The sequence below is a fragment of the Giraffa tippelskirchi genome, chromosome 2, assembly GCF_054371585.1.
Source record: "Giraffa tippelskirchi isolate mGirTip1 chromosome 2, T2T-mGirTip1v1.2.pri, whole genome shotgun sequence".
Classification (NCBI taxonomy): Eukaryota; Metazoa; Chordata; class Mammalia; order Artiodactyla; family Giraffidae; genus Giraffa; species Giraffa tippelskirchi.
In genome coordinates this window covers 53,849,513-53,867,929 of record NC_137276.1, presented here as the reverse complement: position 1 = coordinate 53,867,929, position 18,417 = coordinate 53,849,513, and the positions used below count along the sequence as shown (strand labels likewise).

Genomic DNA, 18,417 nt, shown 5'->3' with positions numbered 1-18,417 from the left:
AGGGACTCTCAAGAGTCTTCTCTAGCACCACAGTTTGAAAGCATCAATTCTTCAGCACTCAGCCTTCTTTATGGTCCAACTCTCACATCTGTACATGACTACTGGAAAAACTTAAGCTTTGATGCTGTGGACCTTTGTTGGCAAAGTGAGGTTTCTCCTTTAATGTGCTGTCTAGATTTATCATAGCTTTTCTTCCAAGGAGCAAGCATCTTTTCATTTCATGGCTGCAGTCACTGTCCGCAGTGATTTGGAGCCCAAGAAAATAAAGCCTTCCTAAACAGAAAAATAATTTGGATTAGAAATTGGAAGTTGTGCTATAGAAGTGTTATTTTCTGTACAGATTTGTAGTCTAATTTTATTATTTCTGGATTTTGCTATCATCATCCATAGCCCAAGTTTATTCAAGTGCTTATAAAGATGTTCTTTATCTTCTTATAATATTGTTATTAATTAGTGCATTCAGTATTTATTAAGAGTTCTGTGGGAATCATGAGTAGCTTTTGGGCTTTGCTGCATATAACTATTTAAGAATATGCATTCATATTATGTGATAATCCATATTATTATCTTTATTTAGGAATGTTTAATCTATTCTTTTGTCTCCTCAGATTCTGTCAAATTTTAAGAACAAATGCACCGTATAGCTCATGGAAGAGAAAACACAAATCAAGACTTTTTTGGGTTCCAAGTTGCCAAAGTATGGAACAAAATCTGTAAGAAGTACACTGCAGCCAATGCCAAATGGGAAACCTGTTAATTTGTTGGGAACTTCCAAGAGTAGCAGCGTCAAAAGTTACATCAAAAATAATGGCTCTGATTGTTCATCGTCCCATTCATTTAACTGGAGAACAGCAAATAAATATGAGTTTAGTGCACAAAGTCCTGAAGAGCCTAATAATACTCAGAGTTCACATGCTAAAGTAATTGATCCTGAAAAAATTGCACCTACTCAAGGAGTGTTTGATAAAAATGGGATGAAGGGAGGTTTGAAAAGTATTTCTCTACTCACGTCAAAGTTAGCAAAGCCGTCCACTATGTTTGTGTCATCTACAGAGGAGTTAAACCAAAAGTCTTTGTCCGGACCATCTAATTTGGGTAAATTCACCAAAGGCACATTGTTAGGAAGGACTTCATATGCTTCAGTCAGTGCTCCAAAGTCTCAGTTGAATGGATTTTACGGAAACCGATCAGCTAGTAGCATACAAAGGCCTAGAGCAAACTCCTGTGCCACCAGAGGCAGTTCTGGAGAAAGCTTAGCACAATCTCTAGATAATATCAAATCGCTTGCTTGTGAAAAAATGGTAAGGTCACAGAGTTTTTCACATTCCATTCAGAATTCATTCCTTCCACCTTCATCTATAACCAGATCACATTCCTTCAATAGAGCTGCAGATCTTACAAAGCCTTATCAGAACCAACAGCTACCCATTAGAGTGCCTCTGAGGTCAAGTATGCTAACAAGAAATTCCCGGCAGTCAGAAGTCCTCAATGGGAATGAACATTTAGGATATGGTTTTAATAGGCCTTATGCTGCTGGTGGAAAGAAGTTGGCTTTACCAAATGGCCAGGGTGTAACTTCCACTTTCGGTTATAGGATGGTTCATCCCTCTCTTCTGAAATCTAGCCGACCTCCGTTTTCTGGGACTCTCACAGTTGATGGTAATAAAAATTCACCTGCTGACACATGTATAGAGGAAGACGCTGCACTTGTGGCTAAAGACAGAGTTGTGGATAAGGACCAAGAACTAATTGAAAATGATAGTTATAGAACAGAAAAGGACCAGACCATGAAGCGTGATGCTAAAATTAGATACCTGAGTGATGATGTGGATGACATTTCCTTGTCTTCTTTGTCATCTTCTGATAAGAATGATTTAAGTGAAGACTTTAGTGATGATTTCATAGATATAGAAGACTCCAACAGAACTAGAATAACTCCAGAGGAAATTTCTCTCAAAGAAGAAAAGTGTGAAAATGTACCACCAAAAGATATATTTGATTCCCCCAAGGAAAATGAAAAATCCTTCAGTAAAACTGATGAATGGATAGATATAAGTGTCTCTGGTAAATATTAATGTCCTTAATTTTTTTGTTTTCTTCTAGATAATATAGTTGAATTTATACCTAGGATTATCTTCTGATTAATTTCAAAATACTAACAATTTCATGGAGGGATGGATCTAGACAAAATTGGAATGTAGCAGCATTTACTTTCCTTGTGACTTTTGCTCCTTGTCCTATTTTTCATGCTAAAACAACATCCATAAAACATCCATTCCTCTGTGGTGTCTTACCTTTGTTCTTTGTCATACACAGGCTTATTCCTGCTTGTTTCAAAATTATTTTTTTTCCCCTGCTTCCTCTAATCGGTGGCATCCTATTTTAAACCATCTCTTCCCTTAGGAACTAGATCACTGCTGTGTGTTGAGTAAAGCTGTACCAAAGGGTAAATGGACTAATAGATGTTAGGTACAATCTAATGAATTTTTTTATCCTAGACAGTTTTCATTTTTTTAAAAGAAGACTTAGATTTTCTCGCTTAGCAAATCTAATGGTTATACTTTAGCAGGAGCTTTTTTTTTTTTTAATGAGAGAAGAGAGGTAGCACCTGTTTGACATTTCTTCTTATACTTGGTAATCCTGGTGCTGAATACTGGAGACAATATATTTCTTTGCCCATCTGGATTGAAAAAAAGAACAAACTGACGGTTTGGGTAGAGGCGTGTAGTCTGATCGAGGGAGTAGGCCACCCCTGAAGATATGTATAAACTCTTGACTGTCTGAGGGTCTTCTAGTTAGGAATGACTGCTGGAGCAATTTATTTCCTTATTAGGAAGCAACTCCAAGATGAAATGATATACACAGAGTAAGGAGTTTCCCGGACAGTGCTTAAAAATAAATACCCTAGGAAATATTCAAAGAATATGAGGCTTTATTTACATTTCCAGAAATACTGCAGAAGTGAAAGATGGCTCAATGAAATTTATTGGGAAATAGTTCAGTAGGTTATTTTTAAGATTTTACATCTTGATTTTTTTGTTGTTTAGATTTAGAATATACTAATTATGAATACTTTTTTTGCCAACTCTTTTGCTATATCAATTTATTAAAGCTTATATTTTTGAAACAAATAGTTATGTTTTGTGAACTAATAACTTTTTTCTTCCTCTCTTTTAAAAATTCAATTGAAGACAGGAGTGAATGTTCAAAAAAACATGCTTCTGGAAATAACTTGATGTCACCCGACACAGATTACAGAGCTGGTTCTTCATTTGAACTCTCTCCATCTGATAGCTCTGATGGAACGTACATGTGGGATGAAGAGGGCTTGGAGCCCATTGGAAATGTCCACCCAGTTGGGAGCTATGAGTCCTCCGAAATGAACAGCATAGTATGTATGGATTTATGTACCATTTGGGAACATTTTGTTTACTTTGCTATAGAGAGACTTGGGATGTTTGGATTTTTGTAAGTTTATGAATTAACTCTCCTAGTCTGAGAAATGGGAGTTCATATTTCTTAAGGGTCTACAAAATATCTGGTCTTAAATACATAATAAAGCATATATTTGTGTCATATAAAGATTGAGTTAGTTATGGTCTCACATACATTCATAATGTAGTCGACCTTTGAACAACATGGGTTTGAATTATGAGAGTCTACTTATCTGTGAATTTATTTCAGTAGTAGAAACACTACAGTACTACACAGTCTGTGGTTGGTTGGATTTGTGGATGCGGAGCTGCGGATGTGGAGAACAGCATATATGGGGTGCCAGCTGTAAGCTAACCAAGGATTTTCAACCGTGCAGCATTTTCAACTCTTAGGGTCAGCACCTCTAACCTTGTGTTGTTCAAAGGTCAGCTCTACATAAATAAGTATACATGCATATATTCACATATGTTGTATTTTTCAGTTTCTCAAGGTAGGGGAAGGCAGTGTCTACGAGATGTTTTTGTCACACTGAGGAATGCTGCTGATAACTAATGGGTAGACACTGGGATACTGTTTAACATCCTGTAATACACAGGATAACACCCACAACAAAGAATTATCCAGCCCAAGATGTCAATAGTGCTGCTCTTGAGAAACCCTGGGCTAGGCTGTGCTGTGGTAGCATTCTCAATTCTAATTTGCAGTGACCTAACAAAATGAACGGAGAAGGCAATGGCACCCCACTCCAGTACTCTTGCCTGGAAAATCCCATGGACGGAGGAGCCTGGTAGGCTACAGTCCATGGGGTCGCTGAGAGTCGGACACGACTGAGCGACTTCACTTTCACTTTTCCCTTTCATGCACTGGAGAAGGAACTGGCAACCCACTCCAGTATTCTTGCCTGGAGAATCCCAGGGATGGCGGAGCCTGGTGGGCTGCCGTCTATGGGGTCGCACAGAGTCGGACACGACTGAAGCGACTTAGCAGCAGCAACAAAATGAAAGTTTATTTTTTACTCTTACAGAGTCTATTGTAGGTCTGGACAACTCTGTAGGGCAGCTGTCTTCAGTGTTCTAAGCCAGTTTGATCTTGGGGCTTCATCGTGGCCTTCTGAGACCCTTTGTCCATCTGGTAAGGAGGGTCACAAAGCAGTTGACAGAGGATCTACACATGCAGTTACTGCTTTGGCCTGTAGATGGCATATGGCACTTCTACTCACAATTTACTAAACTGAGTTAATCTTATGTACTGAGTGGGCAGGAAGTGTAATTTTCCTGTGTGCCTGGTAGGCAAGGGAACCAGACATGGATGAGCACTGGAAGACCTACCATATATTTATACATGCATATTTTAAGAAAAATTGCTAGTAATGTGGATTATATGCAGTGTGAATAAAGTATAATGGGTGTGATTAAAACTATTCTCTATGATTACTTAGTATATAAAATACAATTTTCCAGTACTTGTAAGGAAAACTGGTAGTCTTTGTGGATATATTAAATTCCAGGAGGATTTTAGGTGATGGAATTTTCTATCTCCATGTAAACCTGTGACTTGGGAAAAAAATAAAGGTCATTACCAGAAGCTTGTTAAATTGCACAGACATGGAAAGTATACATACTTAATTTAGAGGCATCATCTCTTATTTCTTTAAATAAAGGAAGTTCAGAAAAGGTTACAGTTTAAGAGTTATTTGCTGTCTTACTAGATAGAACTTGTTAAGCGAGTATGATTGGAGTTGAAATGAGCATTGAGTCCAGCAGATGGCAGCAGTCAGCTACTTAGTACCGGACATTTTTCAGACAGTTCATTGTTCTTTTTTTTTTTTTGCTGCAATATATATATTTTAATTCAAAGTGAATCGACAGTAATACACCATAAATTCTTATTTTGACACTCACCAAAATAGTCACCTGGAAAACCCGCTTTTTGTGACAAAGTACAGAAGGCTTGGTCACATTTAAATCACTGAGAACTAGAGAGAAATACTATCGCAAACCGTAATAGACATTACATCCATAAAAATTTTCCCAGTCCTTATTGTAATATTGCACAGTGCAATTGCTACATGGCAAACTAGTGTAGCATAGAAGTAAAAGCAAAAACAAACAAACCAAAGAAAGAAAGCCACAAGTCTAAAATTATTAAACAGTTAATAGTTCAAACTTAGTAATCAAACCTATATCATTGGGTTCTTTAAAACAAATCTTCCTACACCTTGCAGTGTATGATTTAACTTTTATTTAACACAAACCAACTTTAGAAATTAGTAGTAGAGATTTTTTAAATGAAAAAGTTTTGCTACTATAGTAACATACTTAAACACCCTGAAGGAAAAAGAAACAAAATACCAGGATATTTGATTAAAAAACAATTTGCAAATTAAAATAGTATGCAAATATGCAACTTGGAATTCATGCAGTGTTTTATTTAAGAAAGCATTAACACAAAAGAAAACTGGTAAAAAAAGGTTTTAAAGAGGGTATAAATCCAGATTCTTTTGTCAATATGCTAAATTTAGACTTTAGTAGGATCTTGGAATTTTCTTTTTTCCTTTTTAAAAAGCCCATGATTAGAATCAGCTAAGAGCAGTGTACTTAACTTGGGTACGCCTTTATCAAAAAGGATTGTTATATTATGAAAACACTGAAGTTTATCATTTACTGTCAATTTAACAAGACATCACAGTCTTGGAACTGAAATACAGAAAATATGACATTTCAGGGTAGTAAACACAGCCCTGAACAAAAAAAAACCGTGCCAGTTTTGTACCTGGTACAAACATCAATCTTTTGCCCTTGGTGTTTCTTAAACATGCGCTGCCAGCACTGATTCTTCTCCAACAAGCGAGCAGATACCAGTAAACTGCTGGACCAGATAAATAAAATTAGAAGGCTGTGGAGGGCAGCAAGTTTACTTAAATAGTGACTCCATAAATTTGCCATCTGTAAATAATCTTTTAAATTAATCTCAGGCTATTCCTTTTTATGTGTAATGTATATATATTTCTATTTATATAAAATGCATAGAATTGATTACTAAAAACACTGAAACTTGTGGGGAAAATTAAGTCCTTCATTTTCAGTGTGACTAAAAATGTACTGCTGGTTTTTATTTTCTGATCTAATACTGTAATTTTTAAAATTAATATCAGGCACATTTATTTCATCGATGATTATTAAATAAAACACTGCTTGTATTAATGGAGTAAAGAAAAGTTTATCCATTATTAGCTTATTGTCAACGCTGTACTAGATCTGTACTAGTGGTATGCAGTTCATTTATCAAAGAAATGCTGTAAATCCAAAACATTTGGAGAGTTTTACACTCAAATGCTTTGTACTGTTTCTTCCAGTAAATCGTATAAGATTATATTCCAGATTTTTAAGGAAAAAAAGTTAAGTCAAGCCTGCAAGATACAGCTTTCTCAAGTGTCTACAATGCCAGTATGAAAATAAAAAATTAAGTTACATTGATACATCCAAGTTTTATATGCAGTGATGAGCACAAACATTAATAGAGATAAAATACTGATGCAAATAACACACCCCAAAATAACATACGCAATTATTTTCCATCATTTACAATACAGTAGTTACAATGACACTCCAAACAGAAAAGCAAAGTAAAAAATCAAAACCCCAACTTCTATTTCATGTAATTAGACTTATACAGAAATTAGAAGGCTAAATATTGTTCTTATTACTTAAGTGATGAGATAGCCTCTGGAAGAGTTCAGTACATATCTGAATTGACCATTCAGTTCAATCGCTCAGTTGTGTCCGACTCTTTGCGACCCGATGAGCCGCAGCACGCCAGGCATCCCTGTCCATCACCAACTCCCGGAGTCCACCCAAACCCATGTCCATTGAGTCCATGATGCCATCCAGCCATCTCATCCTCTGTCGTCCCCTTCTCCTCCTGCCCTCAATCTTTCCCAGCATCACGTCTTTTCCAGTGAGTCAGCTCTTCGCATCAGGTGGCCAAAGTATTGAAGTTTCAGCTTCAACATCAGTCCTTCCAATGAACACCCAGGACCGATCTTTAGGATGGACTGGTTGGATCTCCTTGCAGTCCAAGGGACTCTCAAGAGTCTTCTACAGCACCACAGCTCAAAAGCATCAGTTCTTTGGTGCTCAGCTTTCTTTATAGTCCAACTCTCACATCCATACATGACCACTGGAAAAACCATAGCCTTAACTATATGGACCTTTAATGGCAAAGTAATGTCTCTGCTTTTTAATATGCTGTCTAGGTTGGTCATAACTTTCCTTTCAAGGAGTAAGTGTCGTTTAATTTCATGGCTGCAATCACCATCTGCAGTGATTTTGGATCCCAGAAAAATAAAGTCAGCCGCTGTTTCCACTGTTTCCCCATCTATCTGCCATGAAGTGATTCATGAATTTCCTTCTTGATAATTTGGCCTGTGTATATGAGATGGTAAACAACAAAACATTCATTCTGTGCTTTGGAGTAGAATGGTGTCTATGTGTCATTCTCTTTGGATCTAAGAGGAAAACCCCTAGAGAAAGGATGGAGAATTGATTAAGTTTAAAAGAGTGCGGTAGTGGGTTTACCATTTTTCTCTAAAATTCTACCAACTTTTTGCTTTTTCTACTTTAAATGAATTTTATTAGGTGTGTACTTGTTTAGAGTTGTTTCCTTGGTAAACTGGACTTTCAGTCATTGTGTAGTGATCTTCTCTAACCCTCATTATGCCTTTTGTTTTAAGGCCTCTTTTTTTCAGAATTAGTTTATTTTACCAGTTTTATTTATATATTTTTGTTGCCTTTATCATGTATGGTTTTAAATTTTTGTGTAAATAAGTTTAGTAATGTTTTTCTTTACAGTCTTTACTGTGTGTGTGTGTATAGACATCCTTTTCTGGTCCTGGGGCCATACAAAGTACTTAGTATGTTGAGAGGCAATATAACAAATAATTAAGAACCAGGGCTATGAAGCAAATTATATTAAAAATCCCATTCAGTTCAGTTCAGTTCAGTTCAGTCACTCAGTCGTGTCCGACTCTTTGCGACCCCATGGATTGGAGGACGCCAGGCCTCTCTGTCCATCACCAACTCCCGGAGTCTACCCAAACCCATGTCCATCGAGTCGGTGATGCCATCCAACCATCTCATCCTCTGTCGTCCCCTTCTCCGCCTGCCCCCAATCCTACCCAGCATTAGGGTCTTTTCCAATGAGTCAACCCTTCTCATGAGGTGGCCAAAGTATTTGAGTTTCAGCTTCAACATCAGACCTTCCAATGAACACCCAGGATTGATCTCTTTTAGGATGGATTGATTGGATCTCCTTGCAGTCCAAGGGACTCTGAAGAGTCTTCTCCAACACCACAGTTCAAAAGCATCAATTCTTCGGCGCTCAGCTTTCTTCACCGTCCAACTCTCACAACCATACGTGACCACTGGAAAAACCATAGCCTTGACTAGACAGACCTTTGTTGGCAAAGTAATGTCTCTGCTTTTAAATATGCTATCTAGGTTGGCCATAACCTTCCTTCCAAGGCGTAAGCATCTTTTAATTTCATGGCTGCAGTCACCATCTGCAGTGATTCTGGAGCCCAAAAAAATAAAATCTGACACTGTTTCCACTGTTTCCCCATCTATTTCCCATAAAGTGATGGGACCAGATGCCATGATCTTAGTTTTCTGAACGCTGAGCTGTAAGCCAACTTTTTCACTCTCCTCTTTCACCTTCATCAAGAGGCTCTTTAGTTCCTCTTCACTTTCTGCCATAAGGGTGGTGTCATCCGCATATCTGAGGTTATTGATATTTCTCCTGGCAATCTTGATTCCAGCATGTGTTTCTTCCAGCCCAGTGTTTCTCATGATGTACTCTGCATATAAGTTAAATAAGCAGGGTGACAATATACAGCCTTGACGTACTCCTTTCCCTATTTGGAACCAGTCTGTTGTTCCATGTCCAGTTCTAACTGTTGCTTTGTGACCTGCATACAGGTTTCTCGAGAGACAGGTCAGATGGTCTGGTATTCCCATCTCTTTCAGAATTTTCCACAGTTTATTGTGATCCACACAGTCAAAGGCTTTGGCATAGCCAGTAAAGCAGAAATAGATGTTTTTCTGGAACTCTCTTGCTTTTTCGATGATCCAGCAGATGTTGGCAATTTGATCTCTGGTTCCTCTGCCTTTTCTAAAGCCAGCTTGAACATCTGGAAGTTCATGGTTCACGTATTGCTGAAGCCTGGCTTGGAGAATTTTGAGCATTACTTTACTAGCGTGTGAGATGAGTGCAATTGTGCGGTAGTTCGACCATTCTTTGGCATTGCCTTTCTTTGGGATTGGAATGAAAACTGACCTTTTCCAATCCTGTGGCCACTGCTGAGTTTTCCAAATTTGCTGGCATATCGAGTGCAGCACTTTCACAGCATCATCTTTCAGGATTTGAAATAGTTCAACTGGAATTCCATCACCTCCACTAGCTTTGTTTGTAGTGATGCTTTCTAAGGCCCACTTGACTTCACATTCCAGGATGTCTGGCTCTAGGTGAGTGATCACACCATCGTGGTAAAAAAATCCCATTACTGTCATGTAATAATTGTATACCTTTGGATTCTCTGTTCCTTTTTTTTTTTTTTTTTTTGTAATAGAATGGGAATAATAATAGCACGTATCTCTAGGGCTGATATTGGAAGTACAGGCCTGAATGTTTTAACAGCCATGTGATAGTGGTTGTTGAGTCTTTTGAGTATCATCTCAGACTACCCATGGCATTGCTGTGAACCTTAAATAAGGTCATACATATAAAATAATTAATGCCAGGGAAATAGTAAGAGCTCAATAAATATTAGCTATTTATTATTTTCCTGTTGTTTTCATTTTTTTTTTACTTTTAAGACTTCCATCTGAAGTTGGTGTGAGGCATGATAATTTTCTCTCATTAATATTCTTTCATGATATACTTGGGGTGCTGTGCGGAAAAAAAAAAAGACTTAATTAACATGGCAGCTGAAGTTGCCTATCCTTAGAAAGGCTGACCCTTTGCTGGTAAACAGTTCCCTTACTGTGATACAAAACTTTCCCTGAGTGGTAAGAGTGGTTCACTGTGCCTCAGCTGTACTATGTGGTTTATGCTGTGTACCTGCTTTCCTTCTGGGGTTCTGAAGGTTTCGTATATCCTAGGCAGAGGGTGCCCATGTCACCAGCCCTCAATTAAAAACAACTGAATTTCTTAGGGATGTGTGTAATAGACAACACTTTTCATGTGTTGTTGCCACTTGTTGGAGGGATTTAGCATGTACATTGATTCTACTGGGAGAGGACTCAAAGCTAATGCTTCATTTCTTCAATTTTGCCCCATCTGACTTTTCCTTTTCTCATTTTGTTTCATGTCCTTGCGCTGGAACACATCTTAGCTGTGAATATATATGACTATGAGTCCTTGTGAACCGTCTAACTTTGGGGATGGTCTTGAGGACTCTGACATAGGTACTGATTCAAAGTTATCCTTGTTCACTGTAGTATCCTTTTTATTTATCTTCTTTTCATATTTCTATAATAATTCTTTGAAGTAGCTATGGACCAGTTAGTAACTATTGCTTCAAATTTGGTTGAATTTAGGTGGGTTGAGTAAATTGATATTGATAGGTTGGGAAATAGCTTACTATTTACTCTCAGTCTGGTATTCTTTACTTTCAGCCTTGTATCTACTCAGGATAACCGAGCATTTTAAAACTCAGTAAACTTTTAGTTGATATTTAACTTTTTTGAACAGGAAATACAGCATTTTTTTTTTTTTTTGCTAGTAGATGTTGTCAGAATCATACTGTATGTGCACAGCTTTAAGCAGAAACATTTTCCGCTGTTGTGAGTACAGCGAACTATACTCAGAATCATCTTTGCTGTGGTCCTGTGACCAATATAAGAGCTCTCATTGCAAGGGAATTGAATTAAAATGTCACAATGACTGATTTCCTGACCCTTAAATATTTAGGGATTGATAATTTTAAATCATCACATGGACTGCTTTTATTTTTGGAAGGATTTTTATGGAAGACTAAAGAAGTGGTTGAACCAGATGTTCCTGGCTTTCTTTTCCTGTTCTATCAGTCTTGACTTATCTTCATATAGTACGCAGGTTTAATGTCCTTATCATTTAGATAGCACCTTTTTCATTTTAAAATGTAGATTCAAACTCTAGCTTGGAAGGTTTTGACAGTCAGTAAGTAGTTACGACTCATGATGCTAACACATTTGATTGCACGTTTCTTTACCTGTGCATTACCTGTGTAAGGGAACAGCTGTCTAGGTTTGGGTTGCTACCTTGGTGACTGATGTTGCTAGACTTTATTGAAACTTAAATGTATGCTAAATGTCATAATATTCCTCGCAGTAGCATATGTGGGAATAGGACTCCCCTAGGTTTTTTTTGCATTGAATTTTGAAATTACCTGTGGTCTAGAAATGTAGCAGAGGAATACCAGAATATCAATTTGGTTTGTATTTGTCATATTTAATTTTACTGTGCTTTGTTTAATTTCTGTCTACTGTTTCTTTGGGGTGTATTAACAGGAGTCAGCAGGCTACAGCCTTGAGGCTGTCCACTCATTTTTGTAAATCAGTTCAGTTCAGTTCTCAGTCGTGTCTGACTCTTTGCGACCCCATGGACTGCAGCATGCCAGGCTTCCCTGTCCATCACCAACTCCCATTGAGTCGGTGATGCCATCCAACCATCTCATCCTCTGTCGTCCCCTTCTCCTCCTGCCTTCAGTCTTTCCCAGCATCAAGGTCTTTTCCAGTGAGTCAGTTCTTTGCATCAGGTAGCCAAAGTATTGGAGTTTCAGCTTCAGCATCAGTCCTTCCAATGAATATTTTTGTAAATAAATTTATGTATATTTATATATGTAGATCAGTTTTTGTAATAAATTTACATGTAGTCTGGCTGCTTTTGTGCTACTCTGGCAGTGCTGAGTAGTTACAACAGAGACTGTATTGCTCACAAACCTAAAATATTTACTCTCTGAGCTTTAAGAAAAAGTTTGCTGACCCTTATATTAGAACACTGCAAATAAATTTTAAAGATTCAGAGATTAACTTTTTAAACCAAATAAAAGTCTGTGGAAACTTTTTAGGCATTCAGTTTTCTCTGTGTTGTCCTTGCTAAGCCATCATCCTCTGGCTCCCAGTGGAAGGCATCTGCCGATATATTTAACATATTTGAGTGACCCTCATGGGCAGAGCACTGAGGATACAATGATCAAGACAGCTGCAGTTTCTGTTTTAGTGCTTACATTCTGTTAAGGCACATGCAGTTGAAGTGTTTAGCTAATTCATTAATTATCTTCAATTGATAAGTGAGGAAAGTGCTGCAAAGGAAAATTACCAAATGAAAGTATATTGCTGGAACACGTGGTCTGGTGTGGGTATTAAATAAGGCTTTTTTAGAAAAGGATGGTTAGGCTTAGTTGGCCCAGGGAATACAGTAAGTAGGTTAAAAGGATATATATATGTGATTAGAAGAATGTTGGTTTTAAGCTGGAAAGGGGCATGACTTGATTTACATTTTCAAAGTACTTTGTATAAAGATTGAACTAGAAGAGAGGCAAATAGTATGCTGGAAGCTGTCATTCATGTGAGGGGTGGTAGTAGCTTGGACTAAAGTGGTGGCAGAGGGGAGCTTAGAGGAGTCTGCAATTTTGAAAGTGGGTTTAGAGGGTACAAGTGATTAAATTCCATTACTCATTGACTGTAAGGGAGAAAAGTGTCACCTCCTCACTTTTAAAAGTTATGATTAGTACTGCTGCTCTCATCCTGCTGCCAAAATCATCCTAAATTGGCAGTTTGACTTGTTATTTTCCTAATGGTTTTCCCATTCCTTATAATGTCAAACTTAAACTACTTGACTGGCTCTCCATGGCCTGTTCTACTTTATACAGGTCTATCTAGTTGCTTTTAATCTCCAGATCCTACGACATGTCTTGAATATAGTGATAACATCTCTCTCTCATCACTCTTCTAGGTTTCTGGCACTAAATAAGGACTCAATATATACTTGTTGAAATGGTGCCATGATAATGTGCCATTTAATTCAAAATAAATAGAAACACTTAAAACTAAATATAATGTTTAATATTATTCAATAGTTTTTCCATACACATTGTGACATAACCTATTTACAGAGTAAGTTTCTAAGGTACCACGTGTCATAATAGCAAGTTGCAAGTAGCTAAAAATGTGACATTAGCATAGACTGATAGTGGAAGGACAGCTTACAGAAAGTTGAGACCGACCTAATATAGGTAAATGAACATGTCAAACTGACAGTGATACTTTGAGTATGCTCTGACACAGAATGCAGAACTTGAACTCATGGAAGGGATCTAATCCAACTATTAGTTAACTGTGTTACAAATAAGGGGACAGAATGAGTTGAGGAAACTAAATTTTTCTTAATTTCCTTTTTATTGGCTAGACTGGTGAATCTGCCATGCCCATTTAATTACTAACATAGCTTCTTGGCCTGTTAATGTAGCTTTTAGATGTAAGTTTTAAAAACAAAGTTTAAATTTATTTTATATAGTTGTTGGACCCTTTGAACATAATATTTTTCTTCACTCTGTATTATTATTATTTCTTGTAGATTAAATCTGTTTAATATGAAGTTCAATTCAGTAATTATTTATTGAGCTTCTGGTATGTCTCAGGCATACTGTTCAGTGCTAAACTTACTGAATATACATAAGGCTGTCTTTATTCTTTATTGATTTAAAATCTAGTATGATAAGTGATTATAAATACATAGTCATAATGTAGTTTTTAAGTGATATCATGCATGCTGTGTTAGCATGTATATGATATGCTATGAGGAAGTGACATCTGAGTTGAGTTTTGAAGAATGGATACAAAGTTGACCCAGTTGGTCAAAGAAAAGGGAAGGTGAGTGTTTTGGTCATAAAGAATAGCATGTACCTGGAGGGACCACAAAATCACCATGTATGAGAGGAATATCTGCATTGCTAAGAATATGATGTGTGAAATAGAGAGTGGTTAGAGATGAAGCTATGAAATTAAGAAAGTGGAAAGGAAGAAAAAATCTTGTATCTCAAATCGGAAAGACAAATGTTTACAAATCAGATTTTAGAATAAGGCAGATATAATTTAAATTTTATATCAATATCTGTATTTCAGATCTTTATACACACTTCCAGTCTGTATATTAAGACCATGAGTAGAGTGTTTTTTCTGCACATTTCTTCATTTTTCACAAACATGGAATTATTGGACTATCTAAAACTTTTGGGTCAAAGCCACCATTTCAGAGAAAAAGTGAGTGAACTTAAAAGTAGTTTGTTAAAGAAAAAGAATAAGTAGTTCACTACAAAGTCCTTTTTTTACCTAGCAGAGAACCTGGCATAGAGTAGATGCATAATTAGTAATATTTATGAATAAAATACTGAATTCTGTGAGTTGGATCAGATAGACCTTATGAACTAGTTATAGTTAATTAGGATGCTGAGGCTGAGTAGTTAAATGTGTTTATTAATTAAATGAAATTTGGGCTTCCCTGGTGGCTCAGATGGTAAAGAGTCTGCCTGCAATGCAGGAGATCCAGGTTCAATCCCTGGCTCCGGAAGATCCCCTGGAGAAGGGAATGGCTACCCACTCCAGTATTCTTGCCTGGAGAACCCCATGGATAGAGGAGCTTGTTGGGCTACAGTCCATGGGGTCACAAAGAGTTGGGATATGACTGAGCAACTAACACAGGAGTTATTGAAGTTGCTGTTCTAACCTAAATGAATAGTCGCTTCAGAATTGTTAATTTGTACCCCCACAGGACATACCTTTATCAATTAGAGTATGGTGCTTACATAGAATTCCTTTGCCTTTAGCCTTTTGGACTCCATTCATTTCCACAGTTACTTAGGATAGTATTTTATTCCCCTCACCTCCTTCAGTGAGGTGGTTTCATAAACTTAAAAAAAAAAATCGTATGCATTAAGATTTACTCTGTGTGCTATAAAGATCACTGAATTTTGACAAATGCTTAATGTCTTATTTCATAAAGAATAGTTTCACCATCCTAAAATGTCCCTATAATTCATATGTTTATCCCTCCCTGCAACGAACTCCTTGCAAACACTAATGTATATAGAACATCTCTATAATTTTGCCTTTTAAAGAATGCCATATAATTAAAATCATACACCATATAGCTTTTTCATATTGGCTTCTATCATTTAAGACTGATCTATGTTTTTTAATGGCTTGCTACTTCATTTCTTTTTATTGATGAATAATATTACATTGTATGGATTACCACAGCTAGGACATTTTGGTTGCTTCATTTTTGGCCGTTATGAATAAAGCTGCTGTAATTGACCTGCAGGTATTTATGTGGACAGGTGCTTTCATTTCATTTGGGAAAATACCAGAGTGCAATTGCTCAATCATGTGGTAAGACTGTTTAGCCTTATAAGAAATTACCAATCTGTTTTGCAAAGTGACTGTACCAAATTGCATTCCCACTGACAGTGTGTGAGAGTTCTAGTTGTTCTTTGTTCTCACCAGCAATTGGTATCATCAGTGTTTTGTTTTTAGGCATTCTAATAGGTATCCAGTAGTATTCTGTTATTGTTTTGAATTTGGAAATTCCCTAACAACAGAACGTTTATCATGTGCTTGTCATCTGTATATCTTTAAGTGTCAATTTAGTATCTTTTGTCCATTTTTAAATTGATTTCTCATTATTGAATTTTAAGAGTTCTTTGAATACTTCGGATATGTCTTTTATTAGATATGTGATTTGCACATGTCTCTCCCAGCCTATGCCTTGTCTTCTCATTCTCTTTAAAGTGTCTTTCACAGAGCAAAGTTTTAATAAATTCCAACTTAATTTTTTTTCTTTTACAGATCATGCCGTAGGGTGTATTGTTAAAAATCATCACCAAACTCAAAATCATATAGTTTTTTTACTTTGTTTACTTCAACAAGTTTTATAGTCTTATATTTTGCATTTTCGTCTGTGATCCATATTGAGTTAGTTTTTGTGTAACACCCATGTTTGGGTTAATTTTTTTGCATGAAGTTTTGTCTAAGAGTTCGAGCACTATTTGTTGAGAAGACTATACTTTCTGCATTGAATTGTCATTGCTCTTTTGTGAGAATCAGTTGAGTGTATGTGTGTAGGCCTCCTTTAGAGCTCACTGTTCTGTTTTGTTGATCTGTGTGTCTATTCTTTCACCAGTAACATACTGTCTTCATTATTGCCTTGTTATGTCTTATACTGAGTCTTGTGTTATATAATAAAGAATTCAGCTGACTTTTGTTCTCAGTTTTTGTGTGGGAGCCTCTACATCTTTGGAATTTCCCAAGTGATAGGGGTATTTTTGCTCATGGTGGGTCCTAATAGTTTATGCTAACAAGGTGACTCAGGCTGGGGTTAGGGCATGCAAGAAAAACCAGACATGCAGTTAGAAAGTTGGCGTGTTGAGCCCTCTGATAGTTTGACCTCTAGGGAGCAAGGGAACTGGGCTGGAGATTGAGTTTAGTCATGTGGGCCATGATTCAACCTCGCGTGCCTTTGTAATGAAACTCCAGTGAAAACTCTGGATAGTGAATCCCAGGTGAATGTCCCTGGGACATTCTCTCTGCCTATTGTTATCCATCAGTGTGCCAAGGAGTTGACCTATTCTGACTCCATGGAGCAGGAACACGGAAGCTTCATGTTTGGGACTACCCTAGACTTTGCCCCGTGTGTCTCTTCTTTTGGCTGGTCATGATTTATACCGTGTGGACTATAATACAAGTGTAATCATAAAGTATAATCCTTTGCTGAGTGTCGTAAGTTGTTCTAGTGAGCAACCTGATGGAGTAGTTTGTCATTTAGTCGCTAAGTCATGCTTGACTCTTTTGCGACCCCATGGACTGTAGCCCACCAGTCTCCTCTGTCCGTGGGATTTCTCAGGTAAGAACATGGGAATGGGTTGCCATTTCCTCCTCCAGGGGATCTTCCTGACCCAGGGATCAAACCAGCATCTCCCGCATTTTTGCAGGTGGATTCTTTACTGCTGAGCCACCAGGGAAGCCTTGAGGGAGTAGTGGGAACCTTCAAGTTTGTAGTCAGTTAGTAGGAAGTACAGGGCCTGGGAACCCCTGAGATTTTTTGAACAGTGGTGTCTGAATTAAATGTCAGTCTTGTGTAAGACTGCCATTAACCTGTGAAGTTTGTGCTAACTCTGGATAGCTAATGTTGAAAGGCATTGTAGCTGGTGTCAGCAAAAAATGAAATACGCTACACCTGCTTTGACTGAAACATGTGGGAAGCAAAAGGATTAAAGGACTGGGAATGAAGAAATTTTGATTCTTGGATGGCTATGTAGTCAGTGATCATATGAAACTGCAGCTGTGCTGTGATCTGTTACTAAAGGCAAAAGTTTTGGAGTAGAATTTAGAAATGGTGGTAGCCACAACCCCCAATGAGGTAACCCACTGGATACAGAAGGAAATGCAGAATAATAAGAAACAAACTGAATATATTATCCATTGGCTACTGTTACTTGTAATAGCTAAAATGAAAGTAATATCGAGTGCTGGGGCTGATCGTGATGCTGGGCCAAGCTTAGCATTCAGTCTGATCTACTACCAATAGCTTTAAAGCCAACTCTCATGGGAACGATTATTCTAGGACAAAAGGCAGTACTCTTATGAACACTTCCTGGAAGGAAGTAAAGTAGTAAAGTTAGGAAGGTAGTAAAGTTAGGGAGAGAATGAAACCAAAAAACTAATGAAACAAGGGGTTATAGTGCCAAGGAGTAGTCTTATATTGTGGTTCTGTGTCATCAACTTCCTGAAGAACTTGTATGAAATGGATTGTGAGAGTGACTAATTTAGGAGTAGTATCTTTGGTTTTAAATGCTTCAGAGTGGAAGAGAGTATTGGGTTGATATAGGTAGGACCCACAACTCACTATAGAACTATCACAGATGGCTGTTCATAGTAGGTTACCTAG

At 37.4% G+C, this 18,417-nt stretch overlaps 1 protein-coding gene across 25 annotated transcripts in view; it reads left to right on the top strand.

Moving 5' to 3' along the window:
* The window catches only part of CCSER2 (coiled-coil serine rich protein 2), a 163,767-nt gene that overhangs the window by 38,506 nt on the left and 106,844 nt on the right, over positions 1 to 18,417 (top strand). For 12 of the 25 annotated variants that reach the window (XR_014075052.1, XR_014075053.1, XR_014075062.1 and 9 more), the window contains 2 exons: positions 609 to 2,064; positions 3,192 to 3,391. Coding sequence is in view for 11 of the 25 variants with exons in the window: in XM_081563200.1 (XP_081419326.1) it covers positions 648 to 2,064; positions 3,192 to 3,391 (1,617 nt within the window). In the remaining 14 variants the exon portion in view is untranslated. Of the gene's footprint in view, positions 1 to 608; positions 2,065 to 3,191; positions 3,392 to 13,664; positions 14,346 to 14,597; positions 14,736 to 18,417 lie in introns of those variants that run through there. The other 13 variants (XM_081563271.1, XM_081563398.1, XM_081563328.1 and 10 more) reach the window with 5 other exon arrangements.